This window comes from Onychomys torridus, chromosome 5, assembly GCF_903995425.1.
Source record: "Onychomys torridus chromosome 5, mOncTor1.1, whole genome shotgun sequence".
Lineage (NCBI taxonomy): Eukaryota > Metazoa > Chordata > Mammalia > Rodentia > Cricetidae > Onychomys > Onychomys torridus.
The window spans coordinates 114,385,697-114,408,150 of record NC_050447.1 but is presented as its reverse complement, the minus strand read 5'-3'; the positions used below and the strand labels follow the sequence as shown (position 1 = coordinate 114,408,150).

General features: G+C 44.4%; 1 protein-coding gene across 1 annotated transcript; it reads right to left on the bottom strand.

The window, feature by feature from the left end:
• Positions 1-2,287: 2,287 nt before the first annotated feature.
• Smim13 (small integral membrane protein 13) lies at positions 2,288-22,073 on the bottom strand. The gene is made up of 2 exons (XM_036188688.1): positions 21,566-22,073; positions 2,288-2,652 (listed from the first exon to the last, which is right to left on the bottom strand). The coding sequence occupies exons 1-2, from the start codon at positions 21,639-21,641 to the stop codon at positions 2,465-2,467; spliced, it is 264 nt and encodes an 87-aa protein (XP_036044581.1). The 5' UTR covers positions 21,642-22,073; the 3' UTR covers positions 2,288-2,464.
• Positions 22,074-22,454: the final 381 nt, after the last annotated feature.

The following is a 22,454-nucleotide window of genomic DNA, read 5'->3' as shown; positions in this document are numbered from 1 at the left end:
AACCACTTTTACACAAAGGACTGTGCCTTAATACTGGCATCCAAAATGTCTTTGCTTTAAGTTAAAACACACAAGTATAAGCTGTTATACCATCAGGTATTATTTCTCCAGCCAAGCACAGTTTTTATTAGTTTTATAGGATATGCTGGAAACATAAATATCAATAAATAATGCCCTGTATGTATCTTTACAGAGATTAGATTGGGCCTGGTTCTAGGTTGGGGGGGGTGATTACATCAGCCACCATTTTTTAATACTGACACAACAGAGGGCTCACTTGCAGCTTCTAGTTTTTCCTATTGCTATAGAAACCTTAGATACCCACTGTAAAACGTAAGCAAAACGCCAAAACTGGAGCTCACATCATTACATTATGAAAAAAAAATCCAATGTAAACAACCTCCCAGTACCAAGATGCCTTGTGGCATATCTTGACCCGTTTAGTGATATTTAGTTAGTATAAGAAATATTAAAATCAATGCTAGAAACAATGTCACTGCTCATTACATCTTCTGGTCACATTATGCCCCATAAGAAGACAGAACAATTGCACTCAACTCTCAGCTGTTAGGCATCTTCCCCAGAAAATGTTTAAATGAAGGCTGTCCTCTATAACTTTTCTTCCAGTGTGCCCAAAGGGCTATGGTGTCTACAAACAGTTCTTTAAGAACTCAACTTGGGTTAGCAACAGTAGACAATGAATAAACAAAATCTGCCAGGATAAAGAATGAGGTATCAAGATTAAACACAGCCATGAGTGACAAGAACCAGGAAGATGACATGGCTTTGCAGTTCATCTCTGTATAGAACAGACTCTAGAAGGTCCATGAATCCATCTCTTTTCTCTAGTAAACAGTCCAAAGTTCAGTTAAAACAAACATCGACTCCTGGCAAGAGGAATTTTATACAGGTAAGCACTTTTTTCAACCACTACTCTTTCAAGCCCTAGTACTCTTTGAGGTCTGAAGTATTTTCTCCACAACACAAGCCCAGAGCATAAGGTCCCCATACAGAGTGGGGACCAATCTCTCTCCCTAAAGGAGAAGACAGTTCTTAGATTCCTAACTACAACTCTAAAACCCCCAATATGTTTACCCCAGAAGTATTTCATAGAAAATAATTGTTAACACTGTAAGACTTATAATTAAGTTCTCCAATAAATAATTGCTATCTTGAAAAGTAAATTTATAAATTATCACTTTTACTTAACCTAGGAGACCATCAATTGTTAAGATGCACCATATGTATCTCTAAGAAAAAAACACTGCCCATTAAGCTATGGCATATGCCTTGTATCACAGAAAAATGTTTTATTTTATATTTATTCATGTTCTAAAATATTTTTATCACATAAATCTTGTGCCTATGTAAAGAATGTGTGAAATAAACTGGTTAAGTTATATCTATAACTTCACATTCCGAGTCCCCTTCTTCCAAACCATTTTTCAAATCAGTCATAGGGATCTGCATATTTTCTTGACACACGTCAAGAGTACTGGCAATTCGGCATTTCCTGAAGAAGTGCTTACCGCTGCCTTCGGTCTATCACCAGCAGGCAGCTTTGGATAAAACGTCTGATGTCTTAATGGCAGTCCTCTCCGTGAAGTAGCCACACCAGTCTCTCCTTGCTTTGAATTTTGATATATCATTTCTGAGGATTTTGGCAATTTCTCCTGCCTTCAACTGCGATTGCTTGGCATGAAGAAGACCGGCAACTGTTTGCAAGTGCCCGCTGACAAAATGTGGCACAGCTTTATCAACGTTGGAGTATCTTCCTTAAGTCCTGTAAAGCATTCTGTTGTTTTTTTGCAAGGAAATATAGAATTGTGATCAATTCTCCAACAGCAAATGTTGGCATCATTCATATCAAACACATTCCACTGCTGTTTGTATGCTTTTCTGCATATACTATAACCTTCCGTTTCAATGCTGATTCATAGTACTTTTTGAAGACATTTAAAAAATGCCAATTAAACCCGATATATTTGATACCAACAATATCCACATCAGCTGAGGTAATGACATTGTAACAAGCTGCAAATTCACACGTGCATGAGCTGGAATAATGACAAGACCATCACCTGGTTGACAATAATGAGATGCTCCCCAATTTATGTCAAGTCAAAGTGTCAAGAAAAGGGTACATTTTATGACTAATAACATGTTTTTTCAAGCCTAAAATACTTACAGATTTACACCAGTGAAAAAAAAAAAAAAAAAAAGCCAAAGAGTAAGTGTGTTAAGTAGACCCAGTGAAGCAAAATATCCAAGATGAAATCTGTAATGGTCCAATTTGATTTAAATTCCCTTTATTTCTATATGGCTTACATGTAAATCTTTTTTGAACTGGATATAAATCCAATTACAAATGTTCCTCAGTCACTTAGTAACTTTCAAAGCTAGGTCACTAAAGACAGAGGCTCGTAACTGCCTCAGACCATATTCTAGTATAGCAGGTGTCTGGTCAGTGGCCTTCATCAGCAGGCGCCCTCCTCTGGCGAGCAGATCTGATCCTGTGTGGTGAAGCTGAAGGGTCCTCTTCTGTTTCAGACCCTGAAGGCTCATGATCTCCTTCCTGGGATCCTGTGTCTCCCACCAGTTCCCGTAGAAACTTGAATTTAGATAAAAATAGATGCCATACAAAATACCAACCTAAAGAAAGACAAAGACATTGAGACAGATTATTACACCATTTTCACTCCGAACACTACAGTAAGTAAACAGAAAGGTCTATTACAAGCAATATGTATACTACAGTGTGCATTTCATACAACAAACACAATCACTTATGATGTGTGAGGAAGAGATTCTAGAATCATATAGGACAAGTTTCTGCTTTCATGGAATTTCAAACCCAGCATTAGCATTATAATGATGCAGGATATGGTTGCATATACAACACACTTGGAGGACTGAGGCAGGTGGATGCCAAGTTCAAGGCTGGGTTATATGGGAAGACTCCAGTCTTAAATGCCAACCTTCCATACAAATATATCTGAGATTGGGACTAAGTAAGAGTACTTATTACATTAGATCAATTTTGAGAGTATTTCTGTGGAAAAGAAATACACTCGACTAATGAGTGGACACACCCTATCTCAGTTCTATTCATGGTGAGCCATTGAATCAGAATGAAAAGGTGGTAGAAGCAGCCGGAGTCAACTGGGCTACAGGAAAATGCCTCGGTCAAGACCACCCTGCTGATAAGTTTACAGAAAACTATAAAATTTCTCTAAGTACACGACAGAAAATTAAAGCCTGTGAACCTACAGTTTAAGTTCAAGACTTTTAGAAAATGGCATCTTTACATCAAACTTTTAAAGGAAGAAACATCACCCAATAATGGATCAGTCAACCCAAGCAAAGCCGGCTTGCCCCGACAAGTTGAGAGCCGAACACCTTGGAAACCAGGTGAAGCCAGAGTGGCACCATTTTGCCGCCACTGTTCCCTTCATGCTGTTTACTCAACAGTGGGCCGGAGCATTTTCTGGTGATGTGCACTTCAGGAAAACAAAGCCCAAGGGCCTCTCCAATCCTGTGTTAAACTAGGCCATAATGGCCACCACCTCGGAGCAGTGTTTAATTTGTCTTGTTCCCTATATTAACTAAGAAGGAGCCCAACACTCATTCCTTAGAGCAAGAAGACTAACCTGGGAGACTTCCTCCATTTCCTGGGTTTTGTCGTTTCTCAAGACTGAATGCTATAGTTAGCCAAACCCTGAATATGTCAACTATGTACATAAATGGCCCAGCTCTGCCAAGGAACATTTTATGAAATTTCAAATGCTCTGCTTTCACCCGACAGTCTCTGCTAAACAGGTGGAGCAGTCAGAGGGAAGACCACAGGGTGGGAACCATTCCTGACCTAAGGCTCACAAAGCTGCACTTGCCGCATCTTGAGGGCTGAGGTTCTCTGTCACTTAGCAAGTGTTCCATAAACTGCTTGACTGACATGACATGCTAACTGGTCAGGGAAATCTGAGGTAACTTTGTCTTTTCAAATTATGTTTTTACAGATATGATTCATATACCATAAAGTTTATCCTTTTGAAGCATACAACTTAATGGCTTCTGGAATATTCATATGGTTGTATAATCAACACTCTAAACTCTGGGACATGTGCACCAACTCTAAGAGAATCCTCCGGAGCCATTCTTGGCTAGGGAAAGATCTCTGCTGACAGAGAGCCTATCTAGCTATATAAAGTCCTGAGTTCAATCCCCAGCACGTGTAGCCGTGGTGTGGTGTGGTGTGGCACACCTGTGATCCCAACACTTGGAATTTAAAGGAAGCAGGGGGATCAGAAATTGAAGGTTATCCTTGACTATATTGACTGTATAGTGAGCCTGAGGTAGCCTGGGCTACACAAGACTTTGTCTTTTAAAATAAAAAGGAATCCTGGTACTCTAAGAATCTCCTGACATCGCTGGAGGTGATGACTCACACCTTTAATCGCAGCACTCCAGAAGCAGAGACAGGTGGATCTCTGTGTGCTCAAGGCCAGCCTGGTCTACACAGGCCAGCCTAGGCCACACAGTGGAAAAACAAAATTATAAAACAAAAAGTTGAAGATGACAACAGTTGTCACAGGCTTTGGATACAAGGACTTTCCATCATATTCCATACTTTCCTCCTCCTGAATTGCACTGCCAGTAACAACAACAAGGTAAAAATGATTCGGTGTTTGGTCACCATTCAGAAGGTTGAATCTGGCACAGCAAATAGCAGTCACTAATGTGCATCACATCACTATGGATTTACCACTATGAACATGCTACACAAATGGAATCAGTATCTGGCATTTGTGTCTGGCTTCATCTATAGAACCTCTCTCTCAAGGTCCAGACTTGTTGGTGGCTGCACTATGTACATCCCACCAGCAACGTGTATGTCCAATTTCTCCATGTTGTGTATCAAAGATTGGCAATAAGAAGTGACAGTCAACCCACTAGGTATGAAATGGCACACTACAGTGGTTGGTGGCTTTGATTTTTCATTGGTCAACATAAAAATTAAAATGGAAACAAATTATTAGTTAACTATTAGTCAATTTTTTTGTTTTGCTTTTGAAAAAAAAAAGGTCTATCCAATTCTTAGTTTAAAGCTCATTGTTTGTTTTTTGTTTTTTGGTTTTTTTGTTTTTTTTTTTTTGAGATGTAAGCTCTTATGTGTTCTAGACAGTAGATGCTTTCTCCCCATTCCATCCAGTGTCTTCTTACTATTTTCAGAATGAGTTTTGAACCATGTTTAGCTCTGAAGAGACCCAGTAAATCACTTTAACTTGGCTGCCTGGGCTGTTGCCATCACATCCAGAAAAAGACTGGGTGATTCAAGATTGTTAAGATTTACACTTGTCAGTCTTCTAAGAGTTCTACACATTTTAACACATAGGTAAGTCTTTGGCCTGTTAATTTTGACAAGAGAGATGTCTCTACATTCATTCAATAGCATATGAATGTCAAGTTATCCCAGATCATTTATTGAAAGGACTACTCTCTTGGAAACTTGGTCAAGGCCCCGTCAGAAATGGCAACTTTCTTCTGGACTCTTAATTCACCATATACCAATCTTACGTTGACACACACTATCTGAACTACAGGTTTTACATTACATTTTGAAGCCATGAAGTGTATGTCCACCAATGTGTTCTTTCCCAAGATTGTTTTGACTACTTAGGTCCCTTACATTTCTAGGTGAATCTTAAGAGTCAGCTCGTCAGTACACTGAGTCTGTAGGTCAAAGTGGGGCCTGCATTGATTCTGTAATGTCATTCTAGTCCACTAAAATTTCCCACAATGAGCACACATGGTTATATGTGCATACACATGTATGTGCATGTGTGTATGGAGGCCAAAGGTCAATGCCAGTGTCTTTCTCTATTGCTCTGGAATTACAGATGTGCACCACCACTCCTGGCTTTGTATATGGTGCTGGGAATCTTAACTCAGAAGTTGTGAACATAAATGTAAATTTACTATCAGGAAATTATAATAATTCTGTTCAAAAAGGATGAATGGTATTTACAAACTTAAGACCAAATATTCTCTAAAGAATGAGGGGAAGAGATGGGTAACATATTGAGATTCATTCGTGGGGATGGGGGGAAGGCAGAATTCAGAAGGCCATGGTTGCTGCATCCCTACTCACCGTTTTCCCAAAGTGGCCTGTAAAACCACTCACACTTCTGCCCCAAATCTAGACAAACTCAAAACATGCCTATATGGCACTATAGGGGTTGGAGAGGAATTGAGTGAGAGCTGGTGGGAAGCTGCTCAAATCACACATACAATTCCTGTTTGTTTGTTTGTTTGTTTGAGACAAGGTCTCACTTTGTAGGCCAGGCTGGTCAGGAACTTTTAAGTGTAGTCCACGTTGGCCTTACCCTTGGGACAATTCTGATGTGCAAGCCTCCCAAGTGAGATTACAGACACACTATCACATCCAACTCACAGACAAATCTGCTGGTTAAAGTCTAACTCAAAAGCTGGACTTGGTGGTGCCTATTATCATGCTTGAGAGGTGAGATGGCAGCAGAAGAATCCTGGCTTCCAGGCTAGCCTGGACTATAACAAGATCCTGCATCAACCCAATGTAACCAAAACCTTCCCTGATTCCTTTAAAATGTTAACACACATTACCTGAGTGAATGTTTGCTTATAATGTAAGAGGCTCCAACTGATGGAACTGACAACTACTTGGTGTGGAGGTAAGGTAGGGCCAGAGGAGGGTGGCCGGCATAGTTTCCCTTTGACGTACAAGTTCACTGTAAACATAAGGCACAGTTAAAACAACCCAATTTAATGACCCTACTTACAGACATTGCAGCAATTCCTAAATGGTGTCAAAGTGACCACTCATCAAACCTGCTAGGGAGTTCTCAGAAACCAGATTCTCGAGGGCTCATCCCACAAACCCCAAATCAATCTAGGAGCTGTGCTTATTCATTTTTTATTTGTTTGTTTGTTTGTTTGTTTGTTTTTTGCGACAGGGTCTCATTATGTAGCTCTGTCTTGGAACTCATTATGTAGACCAAGCTGCACTCAAACTCCACCTGCCTCTACCTCCAGTGGGCCGGGACTAAATGTGTGTATCACCATGCCTGGCTGTGATTAGTCGTTTTGAAGCTCCATAGATGAATGTACATGCAAATTTGGAAAACACAGAAGTGGCTGTCAAAAAGTGGATCAATCCGACTGGCCAAGGGAGAGGAGAAAGAAAGACTCAAGGTTGAATGCCCACAGGGAAGAAATGAAGGACCAGTTGACCAGAAACTGCCTCCAAAGACTCCATCTCCAAAAGCCACATTAGTATTTATTAATGATACATGATGATTACAGAAGGAAGATGTTCTGGCTAGTTTCACGTCAACTTGATACAAACTAGAGGGATTTAGGAAGAGGACCCTCAACTGCGAACGTGCCCCCACCAGAGTGGCTTGTGGGCAAGCCTGTGGTACATTTTCTTGATTGATAATTGATACAGGAGGGCCCTGCTCACTGTAGGCCACCCTTGAGCTGGGAGTCCTGGGTTCTAGAAGCCAGTGAGCAGCACCCTTGCATGGCCTTTGCATCAGCTCCTGCCTCCAGGTCTCTGCCTTGCCTTCCCCAGATGATGACTACAAGCTATAAGCAGAAACAAACCCTTCCCTCCCTGAGTTACTTTTGGTCATGGTATTTTATTAAAGTAATAGGAACCCCAACTAAGACTAAAACAAAGAAACTGCCCAGAAGTGGAGGTTATAATTCACTGTACAGCATCTGTAAGGTCCTAGTTTCAATACCCAACACCTCAATTAAAAATTTGTTTCCCAAGGTGGTGGCGCACGCCTTTAATCTCAGCACTTGGGAATCAGAGGCAGGCGGATCTCTGTGAGTTCGAGGCCAGCCTGGGCTACCAAGTGAGTTCCAGGAAAGGCGCAAAGCTACACAGAGAAACCTTGTCTCAAAAAAAAAAAAAAAAACCAAAATTTGTTTCCCAAGTATCACCAATGAGTTGGGTGGTGTCACAGAAGTTCATGGGTCCCCTCCAAAACTCAAGCACTCATATGTACTTAAGATCTTAATATAAAGAAGTGATTATGAAGAAATGAGTCAGTGTCAGCACAAAACGAATATGTTAAGTATCGCAAGGACAGATTGTCTCTCCCTGCGCTTGCCCTTCCACTCAATATTGCCACAGCAAAGGCCCTCACGGGGTATTAGTGTCACAGTCCTCCACAACTGTGCACCACTACACAACTATCATTTGTGATTTACCTAGTGTGCGGAACTCTGCTGTAACAGCAGAAAACTCAATAATAGTCTTTTTACCTAACTCCGACCGGCTGCCTAAGGACGCCCTAGTCAGAGTGTGCTGTGTCTGCTCCATAGAACTGTTCATATAACAAGTATGTCCGGAGCTCACTCTCCTGTACCCTCGGCATGTGAGCAGACACAAGTGCAGCGAGCCTCACCCTTGACATATTACTAGGTAGACAAACACCTCAAATGGGCCAGGGGTGTGCCTGAGGAATGTGAGTTGCCAACAAGAGTCACACAGACACAAAGGACAGCACCACCAGATCACAGTCACAACTTCACCTTCGCCAAAGAGGAGACCCACCTGATTTGGACTCAGAGCTCTGGGATACCTTCTCCCAGGTGTGTGCGTGTGCTGGGGGAACAGGAGGATGGAAGAAGAAACTCATTAAAACCTAGATGACCTTTTACTGGAAAGTGTTGACCTCCTTAGACCCTGCAGCACATGGGCTGGCTCACCAGACCCCTCCCACAGAACAAACCTCATGCTTACTCTTGTTCTTGCACATGTCCTGGGATTCAGAAAGAAAAACAGGAAGAAGAGAAAGGGAAGGAGAAGGGGAGAGGGGGGCATTAAGGGAATTATATTTGCGCATAATCAAACACTAAGGCTGCATGTTAAGAGGAGTTCTTCACAGCTTTTTAAAAGGTAGGTCCGGTCTTGTTCCATCCTTAGACTGAGAAGCACTGTAAGTCAGAAAAGCTGGCTGGCAACAGAGGCCCTGGGTTCTGGGACAATAAAAGGTGACTCACTTGTGTGTGCCAGTAATTAATAAGATTAGTACAAAGATGAATGTTATGAAACACACTGTATGGGATTTCTACAGATAGACATGCCAGAAGGGTAGTAATGATGGGTGAGCTGAACTTAACCATCACCATCAATAAAACTAAAAGTTCACCTCCAGTCGCAGTTTGCAACCACACAGAGAATGTACATTCAACATTCCACTTCATCCTCACGATCTCTCTGAATTAGTTAAGGCTGCCAACCATTACTCCCATTCCCATATAGGACTCAATGATTAACAGGGGTTTTTGTTTATTTTGTTTTAAGGATAGGGACCAATTTGTTAAGACTCGGAGAGAAAAACAACACAGGGCAGGCAAGCTGTCAGCCTCAGCAACTGCTGAGAGGGAGGAGACAGAAAAAGAGGAAGAAAGTCATGCCATGGCGTGGCCTAGGCTCCAAGAAAGCAGGTTCAGCAGTGGAGAGCAGCAAGCAGCTGTACTGGGGGAGCTGGAGACACAGAATACCCAGAGTGTGAGCAAGTATGCAGAAGATCTGGGCCAGTATGTGGATAGGAAGGGGAAAGGAAAAGTTACTTTGAGCCAGAACTCAGAAAAGTGAGGTCAAGGGATCCTGCAGAGGAGAGAGAGGAAGGATTGTGGGAGCCTGAGAGGTCAATGACACCACAAGAAAACGGCCCACACAATCAACTAACCAGGGCTCACAGAGATTGAACCGACGATCAGGGAGCTTGTATGGGTCTGACTATGCTTTCTGCATGCAAGTTACAGTTGTGAAGCTTGCAGTTCCTGTAGCACTACTCACAGTGGGAGCAGTCTGTCCCTGACTCTTTTGCCTGCTTTGAAGAACCTTTCCTCCTACTGGGTTGCCTCATCCAGCCTTAATATGAGGAGACGTGCCTAGTTTTACTATAACTTGATATGCCATATGGTTGACGCCCCTGGGAGGTCTGCCATTTTCTGAAGGGAGAGGAGGAGGAGTGGATCTGGGGGAGAGGGTATGTAAGGAGGGGAGGAGGGAGGGAAAAATTTTTAAAAAAAAAGAAAGAAAAAATATTGAACAGGCTTTTACAAATAACGATCTATAAGCAACTGCCCCCCCCCACACCTTAAGATAGGGTCTTGCTATGGTAGTCCAGACTGGCCTCAAACTTAGGATGTCAAGATCCTCTTGCCTCAGCCTCCCAAATGCTGGGACTCCACACTATCAAAGACAGCCAGCTACTAGGACACAGCAATGAATTTAGGTATATTGGGGTTTCACGGCAGAAGTACGACAAGGCACCGTTTCAGGGGTGATCAGTACCCAGTACAGTCAGAGGTTCGTGATTGCCCAAATTCCCACACTGCAATGCAATCCCACTGTGACTACACTGGAGGATGGCCCTCTGGGAGGTGATTAGGTCAGAAGGTACAGTCCTCGTGAAAGACTCAGCCATGGTCACCAGCCTGTTTCAACTAGTGCATCCTGTATTCTGTACATCTCAGGTCCATTCGACTGACAGGATTGTTCAGTATCTTTGTAAAAAGGCACCAGCAGTTGGGGCTGGATTCTGTAGTTAGTACATTATCCAGTAGGAATCTTCAGTTAATGCTGGCCTTAAATAGTCAGTTGATAAACATTTTAAATCATTACATTTGTCTGGTGTGATGATGCATGCCTCTAATCCCAGCACGTAGAGGCAGGTGGATCTCTGAGTTCAATGTTGACCTGGTCTACACAGGGAGTTCCAGGCCAGCCAGGGCTACATACTGAGACCCTATTTCAAAAACCCAAACAAACCAAACAAAATCCTTAAATTCTTGTACAGTTTTGTGAGGGAATGTAGGACAAGAAAGACAGAAACTGGATGTTTGGTTATGAGTGTCTAGTCTGCCGATGTGTTATGCTTTAGGGAAGACCGGGAGCCTGAGGAAACTGTTTCACTTCCTTAAGAAACATGTATCCCAGCTGGGCGGTGGTGGTACACGCCTTTAATCCCAGCACTCAGGAGACAGAGCCAGGAGGATCTCTGTGAGTTTGAGGCCAGCCTGGGCTACCAAGTGAGTTCCAGGAAAGTGCTACACAGAGAAACCCTGTCTCAAAAACAAAAAAAAAAAAAAAAAAAGAAAAGAAACATGTATCCCATGGAGAGGAATAATCCCTAGTAATGCGTTTTCAATATTGGCTTATCACTGAAACTTTATTACCTTTGTTGTTGTTGGTATTAACATTTCCTGTTAATTATACTTAAGTAAGGCTGACTAAAATCATAAATGAAAATCAATTACTTGTCAAATTTTTAACAAACCCTTTAAAGAAAACATCACTTTCAGAAGACTCTAGAACCTTGGATTCTTACCCAGTCAAACTGAAACCCACTTGTCAACAGGGAAGCCAAAAGAGCCTGCCCACTCTGAACGTCCAGCCTCTCACTAGACATTCCCCGAAGTTTCAGTATTTTCTACCTTGTTTGCTCCCAAGAGCCTTTTATCTCGGGCACTTTGCTGAGCCCCAACACTGAAATCTCTTTTCCTAAGACCAGAGTAAATGAAAACCATACTTATCTTTGAAAACCCACTTCTAAGCACTGATTAATTCATACCAACTCGCCTGTACTTCAGTGCTAGGTACATTAAGCCATTCCCAGACAGCTCGCTATCTATGAACTTGCTTTATTAGAGGCTGGGAACATTGCTCAAAGCAGTCAGACTCAAAGCTTGAGTCCGTTCCATGCACTGTAATCTTGGCTTTGCCAGAAACAGCAGGAGCCCGGCTCTGCAAATCAGTAAGCTCAGGCTGAAGTAGGGGCACAGCCTTGACAACTTATGAAGAGAGGGTGTGACCCTAGGTTAATACAACCCCTCTCCTCATACAGGCCCACACTCTAACCTCCTAGGAACTGTGTGGATGTGAGTTCTAAACCAGTCCTAAAGCTTCAAAGCTCACGCGTTCTTCACTGACAGAAGAGAGAAGGGCCACCGCTGTTGCCCAGTCACACTACAATCCCAAAGCCACAGACATTGCCAGCTCTACTACTGTCTCCTTAGCTAAAACTGACATCAAGACAACAAACCTAACTGGCTTCTTTCCTCCCAGGCTGTAGCTCTAAGAGCCTGGAGAATCTTGACATTTCCTCTTAGCTGCCCACATCTGTCCCAAAATCTTGATGCCCCTCACGCTCATTATCCCTCATCCCAGCTAACGAGTCAAAGGCTGGGAACTGACTCATTTAGTCATTCTTACTCAAATACTGTCAGTGCCTTCTAGGGTCCAAACACTATCACGCCGCAATGTGTACGTCCAACGACAACGAAATCTAGGAAGAGCGGAGGAAGGGGAGGCATGTGCAAGGAAAGCTGTTATCTCACTGACAACTGAGACAATAAAGGTGTCCATCAGATAGATGGAGAAGCTGCACAAGCCAGGTCTGACTGAATGCAGCGAAATGGTCCTTGTACTCACTGTTCCAGAGTGTGGACAACCCAAGCTCCATGCCTCCCTGCCCCCTCTAGAGGTCAGGGTGTGGGGCTCAAACTCCTCCTCTCCAATCAGATGCTTGGTGTTTCCTGTGACCAGTCTTCATCCTAAAATAATCTAGAGCCCCGGAGATAATTCATGGGCATAAACCCTGGTTGTGACAGGGTTCTGATATTACGGCACTCCTATTACATAGGCTAGTCTAAGGGAAGTGCAGTTTCAGGTATTTGTGCCAAATCTATTTGTCATTATAACCCAGAGATAAACTCAGGAGGTCTGGGGGCGGGGTAGGGGAGGGGTTGGAAAGGAGGGTGATAAAAGAATAAGCATCCAAGTCACCCTGATGAACTTCATCTGAGGATAGAGTGTACCAACATTAACCAAACTGTTCAGACATCTGAAATGTTTTCTTGGTTTTTCAAGACAAGGTTTCCGCCGAGTAGTTTTGGTGCCTGTCCTGAATCTCGCTTTGTAGCCCAGGCTGGCCTCAAACTCACAGAGATCTGCCTGACTCTGCCTCCCCAGTGCTGGCATTAAAGGTGGGCGCCAGCACTGCCCGGCTTCTGAAGTGTTTCTGAATGACTAAGCTGCAGTCCCCTTCCAGCTTGTAGCTTAAAGACAGAACCAGAGTGTGGTTATTTTTATACCTCAGAATACATGTCAAATATTTAGGTGAATAAGTATGACACCTGACCCAGTGACCAGGAAATGAGGAAGACAAACTCATCCAGCCGGGTTTATAGGAACCAGCAGAGTGTGTTTTAGGTGAAGATTCAGAGCCAGGTGAGGCTGTCAATCAGATAACCAGTGGTTTGCATAATAAAGATTTTGCCAGAATGCTGGCCCAAGCAATTGATCCTAGCATGCTGGAGGCAGAGGCAGGAGACATTTGGAGAATTTCAGGTCAGCCAGGTACACAGTGGGACCCTGTCCAAAAAAAAAAAAAAAAAAAAAAAAACAAAAACCCAACTTTACAGGTTGATAGATAGACCAAAACATCTCTGGCTTAGTAAGGACAGCCACTCAGAGGAGCTCCAACAGTAACTCACACACCAAGGGAATACTTGTTTTTCAGACTTTTAAGGGGGAGGGATCTGAGTTTTGCAGCCTAGTGAAGGTACAAGATATAAGAAGGCATCCTTTCTTTACAGGGGCTATGCTCTAACAACTGGAAGGGAAGCCTCAGCCTACTAGCTACCTACAGTCTGGAGGACCAAGTCCTGGGACACAGGTGGTACTTTGTTAATTTTAGATACCATGACCACCCTCCCCAGCAAATGTACCTAAGAATCTAGGAAGCATATTTCACTCAGTAAGAGTTACCCATTTGAGGCAATCCTGGTTGATATTATACTTAACCATTATTATTGAATTTTCCTTCACTCTTTGGATGAGGGCCTACTATGTATGTGCCAGGCCTAGAGATGAGGGCCTACTATGTACGTGCCAGGCATTACCCTAGGGTCTAGAGAGGCTGACCCAACAAGTAAAGTCACTGACATCACAATGTTAAATAACAGACTGCACTGTTTCAACTGACCTTCTGACAAACAAGGCTGAAAATCGCAGTCATTCTTGTTAAAGCTGTACATCCTAAAGCCGAAACTATTTTCTTGACCTTTCTCAAGAGATCAGGACTAAAGAGATGCTAAGAAATCAGTTTTAGATAACAGCCCAGTCTCTAACAGGCCACTAGTTTCAATTGGCATGATTATCAAGTTCTGTCTTAATCCTTAGACCACACACACGAATGCATGCATGCATGCACACACACTCCTACCTACCCTGTGATTAATCTTTATCACCCAGTAGTTTTCCAGGTGTTCTGTCATCTCCATCTCACAAGGCAATGAACAACCTGCTGTTTGTACTACCTGTCTAGAAAATCCACCATCTTCTGCTAAAACCATCGTTAACACCCACTTTGTAGAATAGCTGATTCTAGAATAAAAAGAAGTCCATTACCACCCACCCACACACCCCACCTTGTTGTGCTAGGACTACTACTGAACTACACACCTCCAGCCCTCTGCTAAGTCTAAGGGAGCTACCCAATCCAATGTTTCTGTGGGACAAGTCAGTCAGGAAGCTCCACCATGCCCATGCTTTAGATACTGAAAGATACCAGCAGAATCCAAGTGTCAAGTCACTCAACTGCAATTCCCCTAAGCAGCCTCCAGGTGGAGTCTCTGGAGGTGTGAGCAAGTTACTTAGGTGGAGATGCAAAGGGAGACAAGAATTACATGGGGACACCTTGAGATGGAGCCTCTGGACTGAGGGTGTTTCTGAGTAAGAACCCAGAGTCACAGGCTCCTGAGGTTGTTAAGCAGATCACTCCCAGCCTATCAAGCAGGGCTGAGTTCTCCACTGCAGGTGTCTAAAGCCACTCTTAATAAATGATCAGTTCTTTAAAAATCTGATTTACACCGGGTGGTGGCGCACGCCTGTAATCCCAGCACTCAGGAGGCAGAGGCAGGTGGATCTCCATGAGTTCAAGGCCAGCCTGGTCTACAGAGCTAGTCCAGGACAGGCTCTAAAGCTACAGAGAAACCCTGTCTCGGAAAAACCAAAAAAAAAAAAAAAAAAAAAAAAAATCTGATTTAAAAAAATTTCTAAGGAGTGTCGAGATAAGCCACTTAACCAGCTAGCAGGTGTGAACTAAAACCAACAACTGTTCCCAGTACTGGACTATGGATCAGACCCTGACTTAAACCCCAGCAGCCATCTCCTGCCCATATCCACACTGATGAGCGACTAGCCTCAGGCAAGCCACGCTACTTACTTCTTACAGACAAGTATCTAGTCCAAAACTTAGGCTCTTTGTGATGCCCACCCTGTACTGCTTGGACCAACCTAAAAGAGTTGAAGTTCGGGAAGCGCTCTCGGCTCTCAGATCCAGCTGCCATAGATCCCTTGCAGAGCCTGTCCCAGGACTTGGGCCTTTCAGACTAGATTCTGTACCAGCTCACTAAACCTTTCCGTTTGAGAGAAGCTCTTCTCTCACTTTTGGTTTAATAGCACTAAAACCTGATGGAAAAGAGGAGTCTACCAGTTAGATGCAAATACAGTCAAGAACCAGAGGAAAGGGCATAAGAAAGAAAAGGCAACTGGCAAGTAGGAAGAAAGAATTCCTCTCTGGGCCGGGAGGTGGTGGAACACGCCTTTTATCCCAGCACTCGGAAGGCAGAGGCAGGCGGGTCTCTGTGAGTTCAGAGGCCAGCCTGGTCTACAGAGCGCAATCCAGGACAGGCACCAAAACTACCTACACAAAGAAACCCTGTCTCAAACCTCCCCCGCCCCAAAAGAAGAATTCCTCTCTGCGAAAACAAAATCAAACCAAAGTGGATAGTCTCATAGAACAGATCTCCATGTTAACAATTGAGGATGTGTAAACTAGAGTCTATGTCATTACCAAATCACCACACATGGGTAAGCCCACAACTAACAGAGAACCAACCCATGGGTGGTTTTGTTGTTGTTGCTTTCTTGTTTTGTTTTGAGACAAGGTTTCTCTGTGTAGCCCTGGCTGTCCCGGAACTCCCTCTGTGGACCAGGGTGGCCTTGAACTCGGAGATCCGCCTGCCTCTGCCAGGCAAGTGCTGGTATTAAAAGTGTGTGCCTCCACAGCACCAGGTAAGAACCTATTGTTTTAATTCCCTCATCCTTGAATATGAAGGTATCAAAACCTCTCTAGATGTCCAAGAGTCCAGGATACAAGCCTGGGTTCAAAGCCCAGGGAAGAAGGGAGAAAAAGAAGTAGTAGAAGAAGAGACAAGTCCAAAGGAAAAAGGGAGAAAATAAAAACAATGCAGGAAAAATTTAAAAACCAACCAAACAAACAAAACCCACTTATTTCAAAGCAGCATAGGAAATTATCAGTAATCTAGAAGAAAATACTCCCAGAAACAAAGAGGCATTCTCAATTTCATATGTCCAGAAAAACAGACCAAATCAAAATGAACCAAGGTGCATGCTGACAGTCGGTATACCAGTGAGGAAAGGGCTATCCAAAAAGGCATCTGGAGACAGGAACCCCGGCATGGCACACATTGGACTTCTCAAAATTAGCCCTGGGAGCTGAAAAAACAGGCAATCATTTTTAAAAGTCTAGATTAAAAACCATTTGCAACCTCCGATCTACTCAGAATACTGATCAAATCTCAGGGCTGAAAACCAAAAGACTTTTTAAGCATGCAGCACAAAATGTTCTTTTTCATGCACCTTTTCTTCGAAAGCACAGCTCGCTCCTACAAATGAAGGCTATATGACAAGACAGTAACTGAGACCCAGGACAGGGCAGCAGAGAAAGCACAGCTCCTCCTACAAATGAAGGCTATATGACAAGACAGTAACTGAGACCCAGGACAGGGCAGCAGAGAAAGCACAGCTCCTCCTGAGAAAGGCAGCTGCTGAGAAGGAAGGGGACGCTGGGACGGACTGACCGACATATGGCAGACAGTGCTTGTGACTGTAGATTGGAAAGCTGGAGGGGAGGACACTAGGTACAGACAGAACAGAGCACTAGGGGCTAGGGACGGAGCTCACAGTTCGATCACTCGCCTGGCATGTACAGGAACCTGGGTTACATCCACAGCGTTGGAAAACAGAAAACAGTGGGTAAACTTCAAAGGCAATTGCTAAGTTCAAGCAAAATGAAACTGTAAGTGGGCAGATAATACTGTTGGTCCAGAAGGGAATAGTTACAGTCCAAATAAAACCCTGAGGATTAATTTGACCCAAAATTGTTATAAATGGTAAGCAAAGAAAACTACCTCAGTTACTAACCATCTCAATTACAGAATCAGGTGCAGCAATGGTTACCAAAACATGAGACCTTGTCTCTAGGGGAAAAAATTGGAAATGATCAACAGTCACTATGGAAGGAAAACACCAAGGTATATGAAAGCCCTAAGTGCTTCTCAGGGAGAAACCTTAATCCTACAGAAGAGGACTAACTAGTAAGTGAACAGCTATTCACTAATATGGAAACCATTTATTACCCACCTTGACACAAGACAGTCTCAGTGAATGGTACAGGCAGAAAACATTTTAGAATGAATGAGGAGTGAAAAAGCAGAAACCATTGTGGTGATAGGGTACATTGTGTACCCTAATAAAATTTGTGTGAAGATCAGAGAAGCAAAGGAATAGGCCACAGACACCTCTTACCTCTATGACTCCTCAGCCTAAAAAAGCCTCTGGTGCCTGTCTCCTCACTATTTATACACCTTTCTCCGCCCAGCCATCACTTCCTGGGATTAAAGGCATGTGTGCTTCCCAGTACTAGGATTAAAGGTGTGTGCCACCACTGCCTGGCTGTTTCTCTCCTCCTAAGTCACTCTCATGTAGTCCAGGGTGGCTTTGAACTCACAGAGATCCAGACAGATCTCTGCCTCCCGAGTGCTAGGATTAAAGGTGTGTGCCACCACTGCCTGGCATCTATGTTTAATATAGTGGCTTGTTCTGTTCTCTGATCTTTAGGCAAATTTTATTAGGGTACACAATATATCAACACAAATCGATATATACAGAAGGAAAAACTCCCTAGGAACCCAAATTTTGAAAATGAGAATTCACTGAGTGAAATAGCTTGTCATTGTGTAGCAGGAATCTTAAATGGTCTTATTAATGAAATCAAACCTGAGGCCAGTTATTGGGGTGAATGCTGGAAGATCAGAGAAGCAGAACAAGCCACAGCATCAGTGTTCTCTAGAAAACTCAATTTTGATTCCTTGAAGCTAACCTGGTGACAGATTTTGATCCAGTGTCTAGTGGGCACTAAACAGAAAGGTGGCTGAATTGATGAAAACAGGAAACTCAGCCCAAAGGGCAGAGGCTGGTAATTTGAATTCTGTTCTGTTTTAACAAAATCTCCTAAATAAGACGATGGCGACAACAACAAGAAAAACTGCTGGTAAGAAAGAAAAATAGTGTGTATACATTTTTTTCTTGAAAATTTTGAAAACATTACCCAGGTTCTCAAAAGAGCCAATGGCCATCCAAAAGGTAATGTGGTGATCTTTTGTTGTGCTGTAACAAGTAAAGCTTGTCTGGAGATCAGAGTGCCACGCTAACCACTAGTTAACTATAGAAGCCAGGCAGTGGAGGCTCACACCTTTAATCCAGCACTAGGGAGGAGGAAACAGGAAGTGATATGGCTGGACAGAGAGGAATATAAGGTGGGAGGAGACAGGCGCTCAGTCAGCCCCTTTTCGGCTGAGGAGCTGGTGAGGTGAGAGGTGGCTGGGGCTTGTTCCTTTGTCTTTCTGATCTTTCAGCATTTACCCCTGTATCTGGCTCCAGGTTTTTGTTAAAACCAATTAGGATTTGTGCTACAGGTAAGAATTATTTTAAGGCCACATGTCTAAACTACTTAGCAAATTCCTACCATTCAGCAAGTGCTGGAGACACAGTATGTGTTACAGACTGAACTGTGTCCCTTCCCTGCCAAATTCACACGTCCTAATCCCATGTGACTCTTTCTGGAAAGTCACTAAGGTCATAAGGGCCAGAGCCCAGATCCAATGACTGGTATCAGGTACATACAGTGAGAAGACCCTGGCAAAGGACCAGGAAAAGATGGCCACCTCCACGCCAAGAAGAGATGCTCATAAAGCCCTTGGAGCTACCAGGACTGTGAGAGAAAAATTTCTGTGGGGTAGGTGAGCCAGTCTGTGGTATTCTGAAATGTAGCCCCAGCAAACTAACATAGCACCCAAGTCCCCAAGTCTGGTCTGCCCCCTCCCTCTTCTCTTCCACCTTTAGCCACATTCTAGTCAAAACAAAAGGCTGCCTTACCCTTTCATTATTTTCTGAACAATGAACAATCTGGACTACTTTATAAAGCAATTAGTTTTAAAGGATCTTCTTACCTTACCTCTTGCCCATTAGGTTTCCTGAAACTAATGACAAGGCCCGTTAGGGAATGATGAAAGCTGGCAGTAGTGTGAAATGATGGCGCACACCTTTAATCCCAGCACTCGGGAGGCAGAGGCAGGCGATCTCCTGCCAGTCTGGTCCACACAGCGAGTTCTAGGACAGCTACACAGAGGAACCCTGACTCAAAGAAGAAGAAAAAAAGAAAGAAAGAAAGAAAGAAAAAGAAATAAAAGAAAAAAACAAACAAGCAGCCTGATGGTCACTGAAAGTTGAGAAAACAATCAGGAATTAAAATGTCTCAGAGTGCCGAGCAGTGGTGGCACAAGCCTTTATTAATTCCAGCACTTGGGAGGCAGAACCAGGCAGATCTCTGTGAGTTCGAGACCAGCCTGGGTTGCAGAGTGAGTTACAGGAAAGGTGCAAAGCTACACAGAGGAAACCCTGTCCCGAAAAAACAATCCATCGATCAATCAATCAATCAATAAATGTCTCAGAGCAAGTTGGGCAGGTGTTCTATACAAGATGTAGCATGGTTTGTATGTCGCTCACATTCCCATTCCAAGTAGAAAGGGTAACATACGCCTTCATCCTTCATTCATCCAACTAATGCGCAAGGATTTGTTTTTTCTTATTCTAAGAATCCTGAGCTGGGGCATAGCTTGCCAGAAGCCTGGAGTTCATCCCTAGCATTGAATAAACTGAATGTAGCACTCTGTGGATCGGCAACTAACAGTCATCCTCCACCACACAGCAAGTTCAGTGCCAATCCAGTTTACCAGAGGCCCCCATCTCAAAAAACAAACAAACCTTAAACATTAACAATTAATGAAACGACCTGTTCACACATCAGAAAATTGAGAGAGATTATTTCATTGTTTTACATCATGAGAAAAGAAATACTGGGCCGGGTGTGGTGGTGCACACCTTTAATCCTAGCACTTGGAAGGCTGAGGCAGTAGGATCTGTACGAGTTCAAGACCAGCCACCAGGCCAGCCTGGTGAGACCCTGTTTAAAAAAAAAAAAAAAAGGAAGGAAAGAAAACAGACTTTTAGCCTGGTGGTGGTGATGCACACCTTTAATCCCAGCACTGGGAGACAGAAGCAGGAGGATCTCTCTGAGTTCAAGGCTAGCCTGGACTACAGAGTTCCAGGAAAGGCACAAAGCTACACAGAGAAACCCTGTCTCAGAAAAAAAAAAAAAAAGAAAAGAAAACAGACTTTTAGCTCTAGTGTCACTAGAAATAGCATAGCTCAGCATGTGCTTAGCATATGTACGGTCCTTGCTTTAATCGGCATCACTGGCAAAAATTAATATACATATAGGTGCATACATCTTTTCCAAGTACAGCCACTGGACTGAGCATTAACTATGTAATAATAAGCTCTATGGTATTTTATAAAATTTTAACCAAATACCCTATCACATCAAACCCATACTTTGGTCTTGTAAATAGCAGTGTTCATTGGCATCTATTTGAAATACTTTCCAGACTCTCACAATTGTTTGGCCTCTTTGCTAAGATCTGTGGTTATCAGCTACTGTGAATAACGAATCAAGAGGGATCGAAAACATGCCTTGAGAACAGTTTAACGTCCTTTCATTCTGAGAAGGAAAATACACACAGCAAACCAAACAGCACCATTACAGCAGCACCAAGAATTAGGTTACCAGACCCTGTATGTTTATTATAATATTTTTAGGCTCTGCCCAGTATCACATCTGCTCGGAATTTGGTTAAAGCCTGAACTCGAAGTAAACAAACAACTTCACGTGCACTGGGAACCCAAGCATGCTCCAACACATGGTTTTTATGAAGGTGGTTGGAATCTCTCACCCCGCTCAGAACCTCCAAATAATCACTTCTCCTTTGACTACATACAGACCACGGAGAAAATCTGGTTAGGCTGTGGCATTAATGGCAATCAAGGACAAACCTGTCCGGGAAGCAGGAACGTGCTTCTACCTAGAGCCAGGATGCCAGTCCTGAATGCTGAGCTTTCCTCTGTGATGCCCCGGCGATCTGCCCTGAGCAGGAGGCATGGTTCCTCTTAGCTCGATCTTGGGAGGCCAGGTGACCACCGAGAGCTCCAAGACACTGGTCCACGCACGCTTTCTCGACCCCCACCCACCCCCACGGCGCTGCCCCCACCCACCCCCACAGCGCTGCCCCCACTCACCGCACACCATCAGCAGCAGGACGATAAGCAGCGTGGCCACGAACACCAGCAGGGTCAGCCCCACGTTGTGCCACATCTTGAGAGCTGGAGGGTGGACGCGGGCTCAGCGGCGGGCGGCAGAGCGGCTGGGCGGCATGGGTGGCGGGCGCCCGAGGGCAGCGCCCCCAGGGGGCGGGACTGGGCGGTGCGGGGGCGGACCGCGGCGGGGCCGGCCCGCAGACCTGCCCCCCGAGCCGCGGCGACCGAGTCGCGGGAGGAGCGGGCCGCGAGGCGCCACTACCGCCTCATCGCTCCGGCGAGCCGGGGCCACGGCGCGCAGAGGCCGGCGGCGAACGGACGCGCTGCCATGGCGGACACCGACGGGGAAAGCGTGAGCTGGAGGTGGCGCGGCCCTGGCTGCGGCTCGCGCGAGGTCCCCACGGCCCTCGGAGACGCCCGAAGTCAACTACTCCCCGAAGCCGCCGCAGCTGCTCCTCCGCTCCCCGCCCCCTCCCCCGCGGCAGCTCATCACCAGGCACCCACTCCGCAGCGACTCCACCGCTGCGCGGGGCCTGCTGGGAAATGGAGTGCGAAGCTCTGTACCAGCTGCCAGTCTCCGCCCAACAAGGAACTACAACTCCCAGGACTCAGCACTGCTCAGGGTTTTGCCTTGCTCTCCTTTTTTCTGTCCCCTGTGCCTTTGGTGTTCTGAAGGCCACCACCTCTAAAGACTGCTGGCTAGTGTTCTTAAAAAGCCTGTGCGTTTGTTGGGCTGTCTCCCTTACTAGGCTATGTCGAGGCGTCAGTGACATTTCAGCCATTAGTCCAAATACATAATTGTTTTTTGTGAGCGAGAGGAAAAGGGGAAGGCGGTTGCCTGAAAAACTGGTTGCACTTGAACCCAACCTAT

Bases quoted from the DNA above. Each gene is read 5' to 3' on its own strand.
- Smim13 (XM_036188688.1), bottom strand. From the start codon at position 21,641: ATGTGGCACAACGTGGGGCTGACCCTGCTGGTGTTCGTGGCCACGCTG. The intron at 2,653-21,565 runs GTGAGTGGGGGC...GTCTTTCTTTAG, and splicing joins CCTGCTGCTGATGGTGTGCG to GTTGGTATTTTGTATGGCAT.